The sequence below is a fragment of the Balaenoptera acutorostrata genome, chromosome 4, assembly GCF_949987535.1.
Source record: "Balaenoptera acutorostrata chromosome 4, mBalAcu1.1, whole genome shotgun sequence".
Lineage (NCBI taxonomy): Eukaryota > Metazoa > Chordata > Mammalia > Artiodactyla > Balaenopteridae > Balaenoptera > Balaenoptera acutorostrata.
The window spans coordinates 36,747,067-36,768,857 of NC_080067.1; the positions used below are offsets into that span (position 1 = coordinate 36,747,067).

General features: G+C 38.8%; 1 protein-coding gene across 3 annotated transcripts in view; it reads right to left on the bottom strand.

Annotated features, from left to right (window-relative positions):
- Nucleotides 1-21,283, bottom strand: part of IGSF10 (immunoglobulin superfamily member 10) — a 46,422-nt gene extending 25,139 nt beyond the window's left edge. For 2 of the 3 annotated variants that reach the window (XM_057545669.1, XM_057545671.1), the window contains exons 1-5: nucleotides 21,147-21,283; nucleotides 20,436-20,686; nucleotides 18,709-18,903; nucleotides 17,190-17,319; nucleotides 13,957-14,347 (exon numbers count right to left, since the gene is read on the bottom strand). In XM_057545669.1, coding sequence (XP_057401652.1) covers nucleotides 13,957-14,347; nucleotides 17,190-17,319; nucleotides 18,709-18,902 — 715 coding nt within the window. In that variant the 5' untranslated portion in view covers nucleotide 18,903; nucleotides 20,436-20,686; nucleotides 21,147-21,283. Of the gene's footprint in view, nucleotides 1-13,956; nucleotides 14,348-17,189; nucleotides 17,320-18,708; nucleotides 18,904-19,668; nucleotides 19,789-20,435; nucleotides 20,687-21,146 lie in introns of those variants that run through there. The other variant, XM_057545670.1, reaches the window with a different exon arrangement.
- Between the last annotated feature and the right edge of the window lie 508 nt (nucleotides 21,284-21,791).

The following is a 21,791-nucleotide window of genomic DNA, read 5'->3' on the forward strand; positions in this document are numbered from 1 at the left end:
GCAAAAGCAGTTCTAAGAGGGACGTTTATAGCAATACAATCCTAGGAAACAAGAAAAATCCCAAATAAAAAACCTAATCTTACAGCTAAAGCAAATGGAGAAGGAGAACGAACAAAACCCAAAGTTACTAGAAGGAAAGAAATCATAAAGATCAGAGCAGAGAGGGCAGACAGCAGAAGCAAGAAGAACTACAATCCTGCAGCCTGTGGAACAAAAACCACATTCACAGAAAGACACACAGGATGAAAAGGCAGAGGGCTATATACCAGATGAAGGGACAAAATAAAAACCCAGAAAAACAACTAAATGAAGTGGAGATAGGCAACCTTCCAGAAAAAGAATTCAGAATAATGATAGTGAAGATGATCCAGGACCTCGGAATAAGAATGGAGGCAAAGACTGAGAAGATGCAAGAAATGATTAACAAAGACCTAGAAGAATTAAAGAACAAACAAACAGAGATGACCAATACAATAACTGAAATGAAAACTACACTAGAAGGAATCAATAGCAGAATAACTGAGGCAGAAGAACGGATAAGTGACCTGGAAGACAGAATGGTGAAAATCACTGCTGCGAAACAGAATAAAGAAAAAAGAATGAAAAGAAATGAAGACAGCCTAAGAGACCCCGGAACAACATTAAACGCAACAACATTCACATTATAGGGGTCCCAGAAGGAAAAGAGAGAGAGAAAGGACCTGAGAAAATATTTGAAGAGATTATAGTCGAAAATTTCCCTAACATGGGAAAACAAATAGCCACCCAAGTCCAGGAAGTGCAGAGTGTCCCATACAGGATAAACCCAAGGAGAAATACACCAAGAAACATAGTAATCAAATTGGCAAAAATTAAAGACAAAGAAAAATTATTGAAAGCAGCAAGGGAAAAACGACAAATAATATACAAGGGAACTCCCATAAGGCTAACAGCTGATTTCTCAGCAGAAACTCAACAAGCCAGAACGGAGTGACACGATATACTTAAAGTGACGAAAGGGAAGAACCTACAACCAAGATTACTCTACCCAGCAAGGATCTCATTCAGATTCGATGGAGAAGTCAAAAGCTTTTCAGACAAGCAAAATCTAAGAGAATTCAGCACCACCAAACCAGCTCTACAGCAAATGCTAAAGGCACTTCTCTAAGTGGGAAATACAAGAGAAGAAAAAGACCTACAAAAACAAACCCAAAACAATTAAGAAAATGGTCATAGGAACATACATATCGATAATTACCTTAAATGTGAATGGATTAAATGCTCCAACCAAAAGACACAGGCTTGCTGAATGGATACAAAAACAAGACCCATATATATGCTGTCTACAAGAGACCCACTTCAGACCTAGGGACACATACAGACTGAAAGTGAGGGGATGGAAAAAGATATTCCATGCAAATGGAAATCAAAAGAAAGCTGAAGTAGCAATACTCATATTAGATAAGATAGACTTTAAAATAAAGAATGTTACAAGAGACAAGGAAGGACACTACATAATGATCAAGGGATCAATCCAAGAAGATATAACATTTATAAATATATATGCACCCAACATAGGAGCACCTCAATACATAAGGCAATTGCTAACAGCTCTAAAAGAGGAAATCAACAGTAACACAATAATAGTGGGGGACTTTAACACCTCACTTACACTAATGGACAGATTATCCAAACAGAAAATTAATAAGAAAACACAGCTTTAAATGACACAATAGACCAGATAGATTTAATTGATATTTATAGGACATTCCATCCAAAAACAGCAGATTACACTTTCCTCTCAAGTGCGCACGGAACATTCTCCAGGATAGATCACATCTTGGGTCTCAAATCTAGCCTCAGAAAATTGAAATCATATCAAGCATCTTTTCTGACCACAACACTATGAGATTAGAAATCAATTTCAGGGAAAAAAACATGAAAAACACAAACACATGGACACTAACAATACGTTAATAAGTAACCAAGAGATCACTGAAGAAATCAAAGAGCAAATCAAAAAATACCTAGAGACAAATGACAATGAAAACACGATGATCCAAAACCTATGGGATGCAGCAAAAGCAGTTCTAAGAGCGAAGTTGATAGCTATACAAGCCTACCTCAAGAAACAAGTAAAATCTCAAATAAACAATCTAACCTTACACTTAAAGGAACTAAAGAAGAACAAACACAACCCACGTTAGCAGAAGGAAAGAAATCATAAAGATCAGAGCAGAAATAAATGAAATAGAAACAAAGAAATCAATAGCAAAGATTAATAAAACTAAAAGCTGGTTCTTTGAGAAGATAAACAAAATTGATAAACCATTAGCCAGACTCATCAAGAAAAAGAGGGAGAGGACTCAAATCAATAAAATTAGAAATGAAAAAGGAGAAGTTACAACAGACACCACAGAAATACAAAGGATCCTAAGAGACTACTACAAGCAACTCTATGCCAATAAAATGGACAACCTGGAAGAAATGGACAAATTCTTAGAAAGGTATAACCTTCCAAGACTGAACCAGGAAGAAATAGAAAATATGAACAGACCAATCACAAGTAATGAAATAGAAACTGTGATTAAAAATCTTCCAACAAACAAAAGTCCAGGACCAGATGGCTTTACAGGTGAATTCTATCAAACATTTAGAGAAGAGCTAACACCTATCCTTCTCAAACTCTTCCAAAAAATTGCAGGGGAAGGAACACTCCCAAACCCATTCTATGAGGCCACCATCACCCTGATATCAAAACCAGACAAAGATACTACAAAAAAAGAAAATTACAGACCAATATCACTGATGAATATAGATGCAAAAATTCCTCAACAAAATACTAGCAAACAGAATCCAACAACACATTAAAAGGATCATACACCACGATCAAGTGGGATTTACCCCAGAGATGCACGCATTCTTTAATATACCCAAATCAATCAGTGTGATACACCATGTTAACAAATTGAAGAATAAAAACCATATGATCATCTCAATAGATGCAGAAAAAGCTTTTGACAAAATTCAACACCCATTTATGATAAAAACTCTCCAGAAAGTGGGCATACAGGGTCCTACCTCAACATAATAAAGGCCATATATGACAAACCCACAGCAAACATCATTGTCAATGGTGAAAAACTGAAAGCATTTCCTCTAAGATCAGGAACAAGACAAGGATGTCCACTCTCACCACTATTATTCAACATAGTTTTGGAAGTCCTAGCCACAGGTCTTCAGAGAAGAAAAAGATATAAAAGGAACATAAATTGGAAAAGAAGAAGTAAAACTGTCACCATTTGAAGATGACATGATACTGTACATAGAGAATCCTAAAGATGCCACCAGAAAACTACTGGAGCTAATCAATGAATTTGGTAAAGTTGCAGGATACAAAATTAATGCACAGAAATCTCTTGCATTCCTATATACTAATGATGAAACATCTGAAAGAGAAATTAAGGAAACACTCCCATTTACCATTGCAACAAAAAGAATAAAATACCTAGGAATAAACCTACCTAGGGAGACAAACGACCTGTATTCAGAAAACTATAAGACACTGATGAAAGAAATGAAAGATGATACCAACAGATGGAGAGATATACCATGTTCTTGGATTGGAAGAATCAATATTGTGAAAATCACTGTACTACCCAAAGCAATCTACAGATTCAATGCAATCCCTATCAAATTACCAATGGCATTTTTTACAGAACTAGAACAAAAAATCTTAAAATTTGTATGGAGACAAAAGACACCAAATAGCCAAAGCAGTCTTGAGGGAAAAAAAGCAGAGCTGGAGGAATCAGACTCCCTGGCTTCAGACTATCCTACAAAGCTACAGTAATCAAGACAATATGGTACTGGCACAAAAACAGAAATATAGATCAATGGAACAAGACAGAAAGCCCAGAGATAAATCCACGCACCTATGGTCAACTAATCTATGACAAAGGAGACAAGGATATACAATGGAGAAAAGACAGTCTCTTCAATAAGTGGTGCTCAGAAAACTGGACAGCTACGTGTAAAAGAATGAAATTAGAACACTCCCTAACTCCATACACAAAAATAAACTCAAAATGGATTAAGGACCTAAATGTAAGACCAGACACTATAAAACTCTTAGAGGAAAACATAGGCAGAACACTCTTTGACATAAATCACAGCAAGATCTTTTTTGATCCACCTCCTAGAGTAATGGAAATAAAAACAAAAATAAACAAATGGGACCTAATGAAACTTCAAAGCTTTTGCACAGCAAAGGAAACCATAAACAAGACAAAAAAAAACAACACTCAGAATGGGAGAAAATATTTGCAAATGAGTCAACGGACAAAGGATTAATCTCCAAATATATAAACAGCTCATGCAGCTCAATATTTTTTTTAAAAAAGTAGCCCAATCCAAAAATGGGCAGAAGACCTAAATAGACATTTCTCCAAAGAAGACATACAGATAGCCACGAAGCACATGAAAAGATGCTCAACATCACTAATTATTAGAGAAATGCAAATCAAACCTACAATGAGGTATCACCTCACACCAGTTAGAATGGGCATCATCAGAAAATCTACAAACAGCAAATGCTGGAGAGGGTGTGGAGAAAAGGGAACCCTCTTGCACTGTTGGTGGGAATGTAAATTGATACAGCCATTATGGAGAACAGTATGGAGATTCCTTAAAAAACTAAAAATAGAATTACCATATGATCCAGCAATCCCACTACTGGGCATATACCCAGAGAAAACCATAATTCAAAAAGACACATGCACCCCAATGTTCATTGCAGCACTATTTACAGTAGCCAGGTCATGGAAGCAACCTAAATGCCCATCGACAGACAAATGGAAAAAGAAGATGTGGCACATATATACAATGGAATATTACTCAGCCATAAAAAGGAATGAAATTGGGTCATTTGTAGAGACATGGATGGATCTAGAGACTGTCATACAGAGTGAAGTAAGTCAGAAAGAGAAAAACAAATATCGTACATTAACACATATATGTGGAACCTAGAAAAATGGTACAGATGAACCAGTTTGCAGGGCAGAAATTGAGACACAGGTGTAGAGAACAAACGTATGGACACCAAGGGGGGAAAGCGGCGGGGGGTGGGGGAGGTGATGCGATGAATTGGGAGATTGGGATTGACATGTATACACTGATGTGTATAAAATGGATGACTAGTAAGAACCTGCTGTATAAAAAAATAAATAAAATTCAAAAACTAACACGACTATTAAAAAAAAAAGTTCAGAGCAGAAATAAATGAAATAGAGATGAAGAAAACAATAAAGATCAATGGAACAAAGTCAGTTCTTTGAAAAGATAGACAAAATTGATAAACCTTTAGCCAGACTCATCAAGAAAAAAAGGGAGAGGACTCAAATCAATAAAATTAGAAATGAAAAGCAAGAAGTTACAATGGACACCACAGAAATACAAAGGCTCCTAAGAGACTACTATCAATACAAGCAACTATATGCCAATAAAATGGACAACCTAGAAGAAATGGACAAATTCTTAGAAGGATACAATCTCCCAAGACTGACCAGGAAGAAATAGAAAATATGAACAGACAAATCACAAGTACTAAAATTGAAACTATAATTTAAAAACTCCCAACAAACAAAAGTCCATGACCAGATGGCTTCACAGGCAAATTCTATCAAACATTTAGAGAAGAGTTAACACCTATCCTTTTCAAACTCTTCCAAAAATTGCACAGGAACGGAAACTCCCACACTCATTCTATTAGGCCCCCATCACCCTGAATCATACAAGGATACCACAAAATCATACAAGGATACCACAAAAAAAAAAAAAAGAAAATTACAGACCAATATCACTGATGAACATAGATGGAAAAATCCTCAACAAAATACTAGCAAACTGAATCCTACAATACATTAAAAGGATCATACACCACAATCAAGGGGGATATATCCCAGGGATTCAAGGATTTTTTTCAATATCTCCAAATCAATCAGTGTGATACATCACATTAACAAATTGAAGAATAAAAACCATATGATCATCTCAATAGATTCAGAAAAAGCTTTTGACAAAATTCAACACCCATTTATGGTGAAAACTCTTCAGGAAGTGGGCATAGAGGGAACATACCTCAACATAATAAAGGCTATATATGACAAACCTACAGCCAACATCATACTCAATGGTGAAAAGCTGAAAGCATTTTCTCTAAGATCAGGAACAAGACAAGGATGTACACTCTCGCCACTTTTATTCAACATAGTTTTGGAACTCCTAGCCACGGCAATCAGAGAAGAAAAATAAATAAAAGGAATCCAAATTGGAAAAGTTAAAACTGTCACTGTTTGCTGATAACTTGATACTATAAATAGAAAATCCTAAAGGTGCTACCAGAAAACACTAGAGTTCATCGATGAATTCAGGAAAGTTGCAGGATACAAAATTAATACTCAGAAATCTGTTGCATTTCTATGCACTAACAATGAAAAATCAGAAAGAAAAATTAAAGAAACAATCCGATTTACCATCGCATCAAGAAGAATAAAATACCTAGGGATAAACCTACCTAAGGAGGCAAAAGAACTGTACTCCAAAAGCTATAAGATGCTGATGAAAGAAATGGAAGACGGCACAAACAGATGGAAAAATATACCACGTTCTTGGATTGGAAGAATCAATACAGTAGGTCCCCGACATACGAACGAGTTCCATTCCAAGAGCGTGTTCATAAATCCAGTTCGTAAGTCCAACAAAGTTAGCCTAGGTACCCAACTGACACAATCGGCTATATAGTACTGTACTGTAATAGGTTTATAATACTTTTCACACAAATAATACATAAAAAACAAACACAAAAAATAAAACATTTTAAATCTTACAGTACAGTACCTTGAAAAGCACAGTAGTATAGTACAACAGCTGGCATACAGTGGCTGGCATTGAGTGAATAGGCAAGAAGAGTTACTGACTGGAGGAGGAAGAGGAAGTGGGAGATGGTAAAGCTGAAGGATCATCAGCAATAGGATAGAGGGCAAGCTGCAATTTCACTCATGCTTGACATTGATGGCACAGGTTCTGGTTCCTTGCTGGATTCAATTCTATCTACCCTATTGAAAAACACGATCCAGTGATGTCTGGGTAGTAGCTCTTTTCTTCTCATGATAGATGATAATGGTAGCACTGGGTTGCATCCTGAACGGCTGCTGCAACCTTCGTGTACCATTCTACATTCAGATCCTGTGCCTCAAAAACTAACAGTGCCTCCTCAAATAAATAAATCCCCTTGCCATCTCCTGCACTGTGAATCTCTTCGGTTCTTCAGTTACTTCTTCTTCCTCTTGTCTCTCTTCATCCTTTCTCTGGTCCTCCAATTCCATCAGGCCTTCAATGCATGTTCAAAATCTTTGAAAGTTCATAACTTGAAGGTTCGTATGTAGGAGACTTACTGTATTGTCAAAATGACTATACTATCCAAGCCAATCTATGGATTCAATGCAATCCCTATTAAATTACAATCCCTATTAAATTACCAATGGCATTTTTCACAGAACTAGAACAAAAAAAGTTTAAAGTTTGTATGGAGACACAAAAGACTCCAAATAGCCAAAGCAATCTTGAGGAAGAAAAACAGCTGGAGAAATCAGGATCCCTGACTTCAGACTATACTACAAAGCCACAGTCATCTAAACAGTATGGTACTGGCACAGAACATAAAAATATACATCAATGGAACAGGATAAAAAGCCCAGAAATAAACCCATGCACCTGTGGTCAATTAATCTATGACAAAGGAGGCAAGACTATACAATGGAGAAAAGACAGTCTCTTCAATAAATGGTTCTGGAAAAACTGGACAGCTACATGTAAAAGAATGAAATTAGAACACTCTCTAACACCATACACAAAAATAAAGTGGATTAAAGACCTAAACATAAGACCGGGTACTATAAAACTCAATAGAGGAAAACATAGGCAGAACACTCTTTGACATAAATCGCAGCAATATCTTTTTGGATCCATCTCCTAGAGTAATGAAAATAAAAACAAAAATAAACAAATGGGACCTAATTAAACTCAAAAGCTTTTGCACAGCAAAGGAAACCATAAACAAAAAGACAACCCACAGAATGAGAGAAAATACTTGCAAATGATGAGGCTGATAAGGGGTTAATCTCCAAAATTTACAAACAGCTCATGCAGCTCAATATCAAAAAAACAAACCCAGTAAAACAAAAAATGGGCAGAAGACCTAAATAGACATTTCCCCAGAGAAGACATATAGATGGCCAAGAGGCACATGAAAAGATGCTCAATATCGCTAATTATTAGAGAAATGCAAATCAAAACTACAATGAGATATCACCTCACACCAGTCAGAATGGCCATCATCAAAAAGTCCACAAACAATAAATGCCAGAGAGGGTGTGGAGAAAAGGGAACACTCCTACATTGTTGGTTAGAATATAAATTGGTACAGTCACTATGGAAAACAGTAAGGAGGTTCCTTAAAAAACTAAAAATAGAGCTACCATATGATCCAGCAATCCCACTCCCGGGCATATATCCAGAGAAAACTATTCTTAGAAAGGATACATGCACCCCAATGTTCATTACAATAGGCAAAACATGGAAGCAACCTAAATATCCATTGACAGATGAATGGATAAAGAATATGTGGTACATATATACAATGGAATAATACTCAGCCATTGAAAAGAATGAAATAATGCCATTTGCAGCAAGATGGATATACATGGAGAGTATAATACTAAGTGAAGTAAGACAGAGAGAGACAAATATTATGTTATCATTTATATGCAGAATCTAAAAAATGATACAAATGAACTTATTTATAAAACAGAAACAGACTCACAGACATAGAAAACAAACTTATGGTTACCAAAGCTGAAAGGTGGGGTGGAGGGATAAATTGGGAGTTTGGGATTGACATATACATACTACTGTATATAAACTACATAACAAACAAGGACCTACTGTGTAGCACAGGGAACTATGCTGAATATTCTGTAATAATCTAAATGGGAAAAGAATTTGAAAAAGAATAGGTATATGTATACATAAACTGAATCACTTTGCTGTACACTTGAAACTAACACAACATTGTAAAACAACTATAGTCCAATTTAAAAAAAAGACCAGGGCTTCCCTGGTGGCGCAGTGGTTGAGAGTCTGCCTGCCAATGCAGGGGACACGGGTTCGAGCCCTGGTCTGGGAGGATCCCACATGCCGCGGAGCGACTAGGCCCGTGAGCCACAATTGCTGAGCCTGCGCGTCTGGAGCCTGTGCTCCACACCAAAAGAGGCCGCGATAGTGAGAGGCCCATGCACCGCGATGAAGAGTGGCCCCCACTTGCCCCAACTAGAGAAAGCCCTCACACAGAAACGAAGACCCAACACAGCCATAAATAAAATAAATAAATAAAAAGAATTAAAAAATAAACAGGAGCTGTTGTTTAAAAAACAAACAAACAAACAAACAAAAAAACCATAGGTGGCTGGTGGACTCATTTGTATTCACCATCCAAATGGCTATTTAATTGATAAAATCTTAACAAAAACTGAGTACTATGTTCTAGGCACTTTCTAGGGGATAGAGATAGATAAATTAGACATAGGAAAGGCAACACCCCTTCCTAGTAGGGATGAGTGCTGAGCAGTTTGTGGCTGGAAGCCCATCAGGCAGAAAAGTGCTCCAGACAGGGAAGGAGCAGGTATTAGGTGGTAAAATAGTGTGTAGTGTGTTTGGGATGAGAGCTGGAAAGGAAGGAGATGAGGCTGAGACCCAGCAAGGAGCATGCTGGGAAGACCTGGCATGATGGGCCAACGAGCTTGGACTTTGTTCTCTAGGCCAGGGTCAGCAAAATTTTTATGTAAAGGGCCAGACGGTGAAGATTTTACGTTTTGTGGACCAGAGGTCTCTGACAAAATGGCTCGACTATGCCACCATAGCACCAAAGCAGCCAAAGATGATATGTAAAGAACCGGGCATGACTGTGTTCCAATAAAACTCTACTTACGAAAGCTTGTACAGGGCTGGAATTGGCCTGTGGGCTCTAGTTTGGCAATTCCCGGGCTCTATTAGGTCATTTTTTAAAGTCTTTAGTATGTAAAATAACTGGATATCTAACAGTCAGTGGCATACTCCACCTGATGAAATGTTAGCTGCTAACCATATATATTAGCCTGATTTTATTACCAGAGCATGTAACTAGCAAAATGGCAAGTAGGTTTAACACTTTGTAGGAACTGAGCACAGACTCACTTCTCCCTATGGGCAAAATCTTATTTCTTCTTTCACTTCTACCTTTCTCAGATGAGTTTCCCCATTTGCTCACCATCCTCTCCCTGTAGTCCAGCTAGCAACCACATGAAAATCCAGCAGTTCTTTCTCATTCTTCATTCTCCTGTATTTCTCCATAGCATTAGAAAGTATTGGGAAACCCCCGCTCTGTCCCTACTGCCTGTTAGGTATCTGTGAAGCTACTTTCAGGTGTGGTCACCTCATAATTCAATTTCTCATTCCCCAGACATGAAACACCATGAGCACTTCCTAGTTGGGTCCCCCCTTCACCCCCTTCCCCAGGTCCATCCTCTCCACTGCTCACAGATTGGCCATCCCTAAAAAGCATTTCATTGGGAAACCCTGCGTTCAAATCTTCCACTGTAAAATCTCCCTTTTGTCGATAGGATAAAATAAAAAAATTTAGTCTGGCATTCAGCACTCCCCACAGTTGGGTTCAAAACAGTCTATAAATAATAAATGCTAGAGAGGGTGAAGAGAAAAGGGAACCCTCCTACGCTGTTGTAATTGGTGCAGCCAGTATGGAAAACATACTGGAGATTCCTTAAAAAAACTTAAAACAGAGTTACCATATGATCCAGCAATCCCACTCCTGGGCATATATCTGGAGAAAACTCTAATTCAAAAAGGTACGGGGCTTCCCTGGTGGCGCAGTGGTTGAGAATCTGCCTGCCAATGCAGGGAACACGGGTTCAAGCCCTGGTCTGGGAAGATCCCACATGCCGCGGAGCAACTAGGCCCGTGAGCCACAACTACTGAGCCTGCGCATCTGGAGCCTGTGCTCCGCAACAAGAGAGGCCGCGACAGTGAAAGGCCCGCGCACCGCGATGAAGAGTGGCCCCCGCTCGCCGCAACTAGAGAAAGCCCTCGCACAGAAACGAAGACCCAACACAGCCAAAATTTAATTAATTAATTAATTAATTAATTTAAAAAAAAAAAAAAAGGTACGTGCACCCCAATGTTCACAGCAGCACTTGTTACAATAGCCAAGACATGTCAGTTGACAGATGAATGGATAAAGAAGATGTGGTATATATATATATATATATATATATATATACACACACACACACACACACACACACATGGAATATTATTCAGCCATAAAAAAGAATGAAATAATGCCATTTGCAACAACATAGATGGACCTAGAGATTATACTAAGCGAAGTAACTCAGAGAAAGACAAATACCATATGGTATCACTTATATGTGGATAATCTAAAATATGACACAAATGAACTTATTTACAAAACAGAAGCAGACCCACAGACTTAGAAAACAAACTTATGGTTACCAAAGGGGAAAGGGGGTATATAAATAAGGCATTTGGGATTAACAGGTACAATACTACATATAAAATAAACAACAATGTCCTACCGTATAGCACAAGGAACAATATTCAATATCTTGTAATAAACTCTAATAGAAAAGAATATGAAAAAGGATATATATATAAATATATAAATATATAAATATATATATATATATATATATATATATATATAAAACAGAATCACTTTGCTGTACACCAGAAACTAACACAACAATTCAAATCAACTCTACTTCAACTCTAGTTCAATTTAAAAATACCAAAATACCTTGCCAGTCTATACTGACTCCATGCCAGGCAAACTGGGCTATTCACTGCCCTCTTCATGAGACTTATCCTATCTGTTTTTATGTACAAAGCAGTTTCTCCATCCCAAATATGTTATAGAAAAAGGTCTGGACTTTTCAGTTTCTACTTTTCTACTTTCTAGCTGTGTGAGCTGGGTGGAAATGAAAATCATGATAATACTTCACGTTTGTTGAGTGCTTACTTTGTGTCATACATTGTGCTAAGCACTTTATATGTATTATTTTAATTATTTTTTCCAATTATTATTATCCCTATGTTACAGGTGAGAAAACTGATGCATAAAAGAGTCTAAATGACTAGCTCAAGATACCCAGCTTTTCTAAGCCTCAGTTTCTTCATCTGTAAATTGAGGATTACTGTGAGGATTAAATAGAAAGCATCAAGCACAATGTCAAACACAAACTGAGTATATGTTACCTTTCTGCTCGCTCCCTATTATTCCTTCCTGTCCTTTTGGTTTACCTTTTGTGCCCCAGCACAATTTTCCTCCATTTTAGTCAAGGCAGAAGTAACTTACTGACTCCGGCTCCTATAGAACTAAATCTTTAATATAAACATTTTGATGTTTTTCATCTATAGCCTTATTATCTTTTTATGTGTTCGTCATATTTACCTACAAGACTGCAAACTCTTGAAGAGCAAAGGTGGTGTCTATTGGCCTAAAGTAGTTCACTTTTTGACTAATTATATTGACTGACTACATATATATACATACATACATACGTATGATTGTGTATCTATATATCTATACACACTATATATATATACACACACAATATTATATTTCACCACAGCAACTTCAAACTTTTCCCACGTTTCTCAAGCTTCCGACCTTGACCCCTTCCTAGCACCCTCTTCAGTCACCTCTCCTACAACATCACGAAGAAGGAAAAGCCATCAGATAAGAACTTTCTTACTCTCCTCCACTAGACCCAGGAACTCGCCTCTGTGCCAGTCTAGTCCTTTTCTCTCCTACCTCCTAAGGAAAATCCCTCCCCTGTGGCTGGGTCTCTTGCCCTCCAGTCATCTCAGGGGACTTGCTCCATTGATGATCTGCTCCTTCTGCAAAGTTGCTACCTTCTCCTGCTCAACAATCTCGTCTCACCTTAAACATGCTCAGGTCTCTCTGATGCTCAGGGTCCTGAGTGGTGGCACATTCCCATCTGGCGGCCAACATTCCTCCTTCACCTCAAGCCAAACCTCTCCAGAGTCAACTGTGGCCCTGCCTCCCCCTTCCCACTGCACAGCAATCCAGCTCTCATCAATCTTTCCAAAGTAACCAACCACCCCTTTGATGCCAAAATCAATGGACTCCTTTCAGTCATTACCTAAGGACTTGATTAACTGAAATGATTAATCAGATTTTAACAATAGTGCAATTAGTTGTTTGCCCATTTTCCCCATCAAGAATGTAAGCTCCATGAAGGCAGGGACCTTGATCAGTTCTGTTCACTTTTGGATCCCTATGTTCTCTCTGGCCTCTTGTACATAATAAGTTTACAATAACTACTCAGTGACTGAATGGATCTTGCCCTCTTCTTGGTAAATTCTACTCTCCCTATCAAAGCATGTTTTACACTCTGATTGTCTGCTTGTCTGTATCCCACCAGAAGTGTAGTTAGAGCAGAGACAGTGCTCTTGGTAGTTGCATCACTGGGCACAGGGCCTTGAATAGAACTCCAAAAAATATGTATTGATCGAGTGACTGAAGGGACAATAAGAAGAGGGAAGGGCTTTTACGCCTTGTGGTAAGTAGGGAAGAGTAACACACAATACGTTCTTATTTCCCAATCTTGCTAAAAGCCAGGAGTGATGATTGCATAGTTGACCTGAATTAATGAAAGGTTATTCATTAATGAATTAAGAGAGTTCATTCTCATTGAATTATTATTGAGCTTTCATTTTCTTTCCAGCTAAATTACCTTGGCACTCCCTACTTACTGATGAAACACCCCCAGGCAGATTTCTTCTATTGAATTAGGACAAAGAAAGAAAGAGTCTAGGTACCTGGCTTCTCCCGTATCCAGTCAGACAACCATTTCAAATGACAATCACAGGTCCAGGGATTCCCGTGAAGATAAAGGCTTTCCAGATCAGGCATATAGGTGACCATCTCTTGAGGGATGGAGCTCAGAAAGTTATCAGACAAGTATAGGTACTTAATGAAAGATGTTTTAAATATTCGGAGGTAGCACAAGGAGACAAATGTATCTGGATGAAGCTTAGTCAGCTGGTTCCCTTCCAACTGCACCAGTCGGAGAGAGGTGAGTCCATAAAAAACCTCTGGGTTTATAAACTCGATATTGTTGTGGTCCATATGCAACCGTGTCAAGCTCCTGAGACCATAGAAAGTGTCCTTCTGAAGTTTTCGAACTTTGTTATAGCTCATTTTTAAGACCTAAGAGTAAAAAGAACACACTTATTTTGTCAAAGGAATTATCGCAAAAAGGAAAATCATATCCATAATAAAACATACGTTGAGATTAATCCAATGCAGTGTGTGTACCTTGTTTGGATCCTAATTCAAACAAACCAGTTGCAAATCAAGTATGAGACCATCAGGGAAATTAGAATATTCATGAACAGTTTATGATACTGAGGAATTACTGCTATAATTTTAAGGTATGATAATGATATTATGGTTCATTTTAAAAGATTCCATAACTTTGACATATAAATTGAAGTACTTACAGATGAAACATTATGATAGCTCAGATTTGTTTCAAAACAATGCAATGAGGTAGAAAAGTAGTGGGTGGAGATACAGGTGAAACAAGACCTGTTATGTGTTGATAACTGCTGAAGCCAGGTGATGCTGCATTGGGGATCATTATATTATTCTATTTTTGTATATGGTATACTTTTTAAAAAAACGTATCATGGAAATTTTCAACCATACACAAAAGTATCTTGACATTTCAAGTAAACTTAAGATTTCTTGAACCTGAATTTTTCATAAGAAATATGATTTTATCTTTCACATTTAAAATGGCTTTGGACTTTCCTGGTGGCACAGTGGTTAAGAATCCGCCAGCCAATGCAGGGGACATGGGTTCCATTCTTGGTCCTGGAAGATCCCACATGCTGCGGAGCAACTAAGCCTGTGCACCACAACTACTGAGCCTGTGCTCTAGAGCCTGCAAGCCACAACTACTGAAGCCCGTGCACCTAGAGCCCATGCTCTGCAACAAGAGAAGCCACCGCAATGAGAAGCCTGTGCACCGCAACGAAGAGTAGCCCCTACTAGCTGCAACTAGGGAAAGCCTGCGCGCAGCAACAAAGACCCAACACAGCCAAAAATAAATTAATTAATTAATTAAATGGCTTTACTGAGATATAATTCACATGCCATAAAAATCCACCTTTTTATTTATTTTTAAGATTTTTTTTTTGATGTGGACCATTTTTAAAGTCTTTATTGAATTTGTTACAATATTGCTTCTGTTTTTTGTCTTGGTTTTTTGGCCACGAGGCATGTGGGCTCGTAGCTCCCCGACCAGGGATCAAACCCGCACCACCCCCTGTATTGCAAGGTGAAGTCTTAACCACTGGACCGCCAGGGAAGTCCCCCAAATCCACCTTTTTAAACCGTATAATTCAGTGGCTTTTCGTATATTCACAAGGTTGTGCAACCATCTCCGCTATCTAATTTTAGAACATTCTCATCACCCCAAAATAAAAACTGATACCCATTAGCAGTCATTCCCCGCCTCCTCCTAGCCCTAGAAAACCACTAATTTACTTTGTTTCTGTGGATTTGCCTATTGTCAACATTTTAAATAATGGACGATACAACATGTGGTCTTTTGGGTCTGGCTTTTTCCAATTAGCATAATATTTCCAAGACCCACCACTGTTGTAGCATGTATCAGTCCTTCATGCCTTCTTATTACTGAGTTATATTCCACTGTATACATGTAATATATTTTGTTTATCCATTTATGAGTCAGTGGACATTTGGGTGTTTTTTACTTTTTAGCTATTATGAGTAATATGATTTTAAATTGATTTTGAATTGAAATTAAAATAGTTTTTCAATATTTCAATAGTGTGTGGGTATTCTCCAATTCCTTCTCCAGTTACCAACTGAACACGCTCCTTCTCCCAAAAAGAAAAGAAAAAGAAATGCTAGCAAAAACAATGATTTATCATCATATTTTCCTAATTTGACCTAATCTGTCATCTCTGTTGAGAATGCCTTTCTGGAATGCCAAGTTCCCTAATAAGCAAAGAAAACTGAAATTGACAACATGGACCAGCTTTGCCCCAAATATTATGAAACTCAATGTTCATCAATATCTATGGAAAACCTGGTCAAGAAAACAAGTATGTGTGAATTCCATGAAGGAAATGTATTCCATCTAATCCTCTGAAGATATATATTCCAAATAAAGCCTGATTAAGCCAAACCAACAGAATCACACATCTAGACTTAAATCTATGGTTTTACAGAGGCTTAGTGTGATGTGAAAAGGCTCACACTGCACACTGGCATTTTATCTTTTCTAAGGATAGAACTGACTATTTTATTGCACTGTATCTCTTCTATGAGGAGCTTTGGGAAGCATTTTTTTTTTCTAATTTAAAATCAGACGTGGTTGTACTTTTCCTGAACAGTAGTTTTATTTTTTAATTTACTGAAAAATTGAGTTAGCTTCTCAAAAGCCTCAAGTCCTACTTACAGCAGACATACTGATCTTTATGCCTGCAGTTCCCTGCATTCCCTTTGTTCTTGTTCCTAAGATTTCTTCTAACTTTTGCTTTCTTACCTACTGGAGTGGTAATTCTTACAATATTCGATGCATTCTTGGAAGTCCCCGTAACTTTAAAAAACTTTTTGGGTAAGACAGTGCATAAGTAAAGTGAAACTTAAAAGTATATTGTGCTATAGAAAGCTAACTTCTATGTAAAGACAGCAATTATTTTTAGAAACTACATTCAATTCCCAGATGAACATGACTAGAAGTGGCCTTTTAGGATTAAATTTTAAAGGTTTAGTAATCCTTGGGCATTGATAATTTTTTTCTTTCTATGAGCCTGAGGTATGAGAAAATCAGAATTTATTTATTATTCTAATTTCCACATACAGTTGCACTGGAAAAGAAATCAGTTATTTGACATTTTCCCTTGATGTCTACAACTAATTTACAGAGTGTTGATTTGGGGGTTCTCTAGGAACAGGTAGCTTCTGTAGGCACATCTCACCTCATTAACCTGCCCCTTCCCCACATCAGTCTCACCTGCAAGGCCTGCAAGTCTGAGAAGGTCTTAGGAGGGATTGTGTGAATGCCATTGCTGTGTAGCATTAGTAACTCCAACTTGTTTAGGCCAGAAAAATCCGTTTCTGTCAATCTAACCAAACTGTTGTATCTGAAATAAAAACATCATTCTAGGCATAAGCCAAGTCTGTCAACTAAAGTTCAAATGTCAAAGCAAAACCCAACAAACACACACATGGAACTGAATCGCACTCCCCGCCCCCTTTTTATTCCTTGTGCTCTAAGGAGATAATCCAATGCTTGAAATATTGTTGGAATTCATCAGATGCCACAGAAGGTCAGCCCCTCCAACCCAGCCCTTGCAGTCTCAGTTACAATCATCCTACTCAGATTCCTGGAAAATGCCATATCCCTTCTCATTTTCAAACCTTTGTACATATGCTGTTCCTGCAGGTTGGAATGCCTTTGACTCTAGCCCTCTCTATTTGTGAACACTGTTAAGACCCAGCCTATTCTCTAATAACATGGCCGCCTTGTTCCCCCAGGTGTAATTCATCATTATGAAGTAATGGTTAAGAAACCTGGGCTCTGAAGCCAAATGTTTTGGGTACAATTATGAACTCAGGTACCTGGGAGTAGGGCTGACCCTGGGTTAAATCAGTAACCTTTCTGTGCCTCAGTTTCCTTGTCTATAAAATGCAAATAATAGAACCTACTTCAAACGGGTTATGAGGATTAAATGAATGCATACATGAAGAGTGCTTAGCTCAGTGCCAGGACACAATGTTAGCTATTATTATTAGTGATTGTTCCCAAGGCACTTCGTACGCTCTATTATAGTTCTTATTAAATTGTACTAATTATACAACTGTCTTCTCCCTTTAACTATGGTTTCTAGAAATGAATAATATATCTTGTTCATCATTGTATCCCTGGTACCATCATTGTGTTTGGCCCATAGTAGGCGACCACTAATGTCAAATAAATGATGTTGAGTCTGCTTGTATGTGCATTCACACACACAGTTTTTCATGAACTTTTAAAATACAGTCGCCTTTTAGCAGATTTAATTTACGCATTTTTAAAGCCTTTTAAATAAGTCAGTTTCTATGGGAAAAAAAATCCAAGGGCCTTAGAAAATGATCTAGTTGAGTTTTCATATATATCTTTTATGTATAAGAGGACGCTTCCAGTTGTCCTGTTACCTCTTACTGATATATCATAACGCTAATTCTTAACAAGAGCTATATTATTATCCAACAAAAATGTAGCCAGAATGAAGCTTTTCTATAATCATGGGCCTCTCAGCCTACCATGAGTGACTACGGGTTCTAGAAGAACTTTCTCCTAGTAAAAGTTTACCAGAAAAAAAATTTTTATTGCCCCAGCAAGCTTAAGATCCTCATGTACTCATTTCAGAAGAGAAATATTGTTAAAAGAATTGAGCTTAATCTCCCAAAGTCACAAGTGTTTTGAGGACAGGTCACCAGTGTAATCAATCCCTCCTTGAGAAGGAAGCAAGACAAGGGCCCCTGCGCACCCTAGATTGATACGTTCCACGTTGTGCGGGAGGCTGTGTGGGATGGAGGTCAGGTACCGAAACGTGCAGTGCACCTCTGTAGGCACGTAACAGGCACAGCGGCGAGGACAGGCCCTGCCCCCGGGGAAGACCACCAGGCAGACTGCAGCGAAGGAGACCAGTAAGCTGGTGCTTCCCCTGCTTTTCACCTTCATCCTGAAAAAACATCATACCTCGGAGTTATAAATATGGTTTGAGCAAAGTTCCCGTAGACCACACACAGTAACTGGTAATCTGGGACACCTTCCTGAAAGGTCGTAAGGGGCCAATTTCACTCACAACTTTTATGGTAAAGCTTACTCTTTACAAAGCTGTAGTGTATGCTGGCCTCATTTGGATCCTTGTGATCAATCAGGATATTTATTGCTGTGAAATTCCTTTACAGCTTTTCACTAAGTCTTAATGAAAAGCAGCAATCCCTATTACTTAGAGATTCATTAAAAAAGGAAAGTGGAAACCATAATGCAGATATTGTGACAACTGAAATACATAAGGCTTAGTTTCCTGTTTATGCTTTAGTTTTTTAGACTTTAAAAAACTGATTATAAAACTAATACATGTGCAACAGAAAATTTAGAAGCTGTAAATAAGTAGAAAAAAGAAAATAAAATTACTCATACTTCCCACCACCCAGATACAATCAATAACATTTTGCTGTACTCCTTCCAGCCTTTTAAATATTGGGTTGTATGTTACTGCATATATATGATCAAATGAAATTTCATAACACATTTTTATCATTGAACATATAATGTTTGTTTTTTCATTTTATTAAACCTTCTTCAAAAACATTTTTAAGAGCCGTAATAATCCACTGAAAGGATGAATAAATCTCTTTCTAACATGTCCTCAAGTCCTTGCCAAAAAAGACACATTGTACATGTCACTGCCAAATGATGACCATAAGTAATAGTAACTGACCGGCTGAGCGGGCTTGAGCCTTGAACCTGCGGCGCAGTGGGCCATGCTGACCCCTGGCAGGCATTATGCTGTCTGCTTTTGCTCTGCTTAGAACATCCCTCTGCCTCTTTTCTTGGTCCCTTCTCCTCCTCCTCCTCACGTCTGCCATGGGGGTGGGGGAGCATAACCAGGGAAGAAATATGCTCAGCTTGTCGGAAAAATGGTATCTGTTACCCACATGTGGGTCAAGCCCAAGGATCCAAACCTAGTTTTTGCCTGAAATTCAGAATATACAAAGATCGTAATAACATCTTTATTATGCTTCTCTAAGAAAAGTGACCTTCACAGAATGGTTTCTTTTAGATTCTACCAGCAACCATCCTTTAGCTATAAACCACATTTAAAATAACATGAATGCTGAATTGCTTGTATCTCCATATAGATAGAAAGATAATGGAATTATTAGAATATAGCCCAAATTAAAATTTACTATAGGATTAATCACATGACAAATTTTGTCATTGTAACCGTCTGGTTACAAATATTTTAAATGAATGTCTCCAGTATGACTGGAGACAGCATTTCCACCTTCTTATCATTAGGTAAGCAAAGAAAGGAACAATAGGATGAAGGTAGTTCTCTCATCCAGCTAGAAAAATAGAAGTTACGGGTATGTCCACTTGAGAGTTACTGAAAAGAGAATCAAAAGTCTAAAAGAACACGTGGATAGTGGATTCCCACAAACTTAAACCTGAAAATGTGTATGATGAAATACAAATTGACAATACCTGAGCTCTTCTGTCCTGGTCCTAAATCCTCTCCTGACATAGGCAGAGACTGAAAATCTTCCCAAGAAATGGAAGATCGTATCCAAACCTAAGGAAGGAAAAGTTCTCTGCTCCAAAGTGAAGCCAGTGGCTTGGTCTTTCTGGCTTGCAGCTCAGGGGTATCACTCTGGAGAGAGACCTGGAGGCACCCCACAGCCGCAGCTAGATAACCGGAGCTCACGTGAATCAGCAGCGTGCCTTTATAACTGTTGCTACAGAAACAAAAAGCAAAGTGGAGGTTTTAAAATGTCCTTTCTCCTCCCTCAACGGTGTGCTTAAATTCCCCTTAAAGTTGTCATTTAAAGATATGTATTAATATCACTCCCTTTTGCCCCCAAGTCCCAGGAGCTTCTCCTCCCTTATCCTTTTTGGGCAAATCTGTCATAAGTGCCCACAATAAGGGCCTCCACCTACTGGTGAATCTTTGCTCAGAGTTTGTCTTTTGCTTGGCATCGGTCCCCGAAGAAGCGACTTTCTCCTTTTTGCTGTAATCCTCCTCCCTCTGGCGTGTGCTCCACCCCACCCGACCCTCACCCCTCCCACTCTGCTGGCCCTGCCCTGGCTCGGGCCCCAGGACTAGCTGCATTCCCACGCCAAGTCCCCTCTCCGCTGCCCCTGGCCCGGGCATGGGTCCTGTCCCCTTCCCCGGGAAGGACGGCCAGAGCCGCTCACCTCTCTGCCCAGGTGACCAATGGGCTCCCGCCGCCGGCGTGTCCTGGGTTCAGCTGCCCGGGGCGCAGGGACCGCCCAGAGCGGAGGGAGGGAAGGCGAGGCGGGGCGACGCTGATTTATGTGTCTGGGGACTGCGCCGAGGCGCCATCGCACGCGGATTATAAACGACCACCAGACTCCTCTTTATTTTTCAGAACGCGCGGATGTCTGCTCGCCTCCTGTCTTCTTTCCTCCTCTTCCTCTAATTCCCTGGATTTCTCAGGCGCGTTCTGGCTGGTGGGCAGGTCAGTTTCAGCCGCGGCGGGACCTTTACGCCCACGTTTACCTCCTCCACCTGTTGACAGGTGGTGGGTAAATCTTTTGGTTTAAGGACTTGCTTGAATCATCACGAGCTGTTCTCAATTCTGAGGTTCATCAAAGTTCTGTCTGAAGGCTGCGAGGTAGCCATGATAACCTATGATACCTGCAGTTTGAATTTTCTGTTTGACCCAACTGGAGAAATCTCTCCTGTGAGCGGGATTACCAGGGCGCTGGGTTTAAATACTTTTTTTTTTTTCCTGTTTGAGTTGCGTCCCCCTCTCTCATCTCCACCCCCGCCATCCATGAAGATAGCCTCCAGAATCGCCCCTAGCAACTCAGACCTCA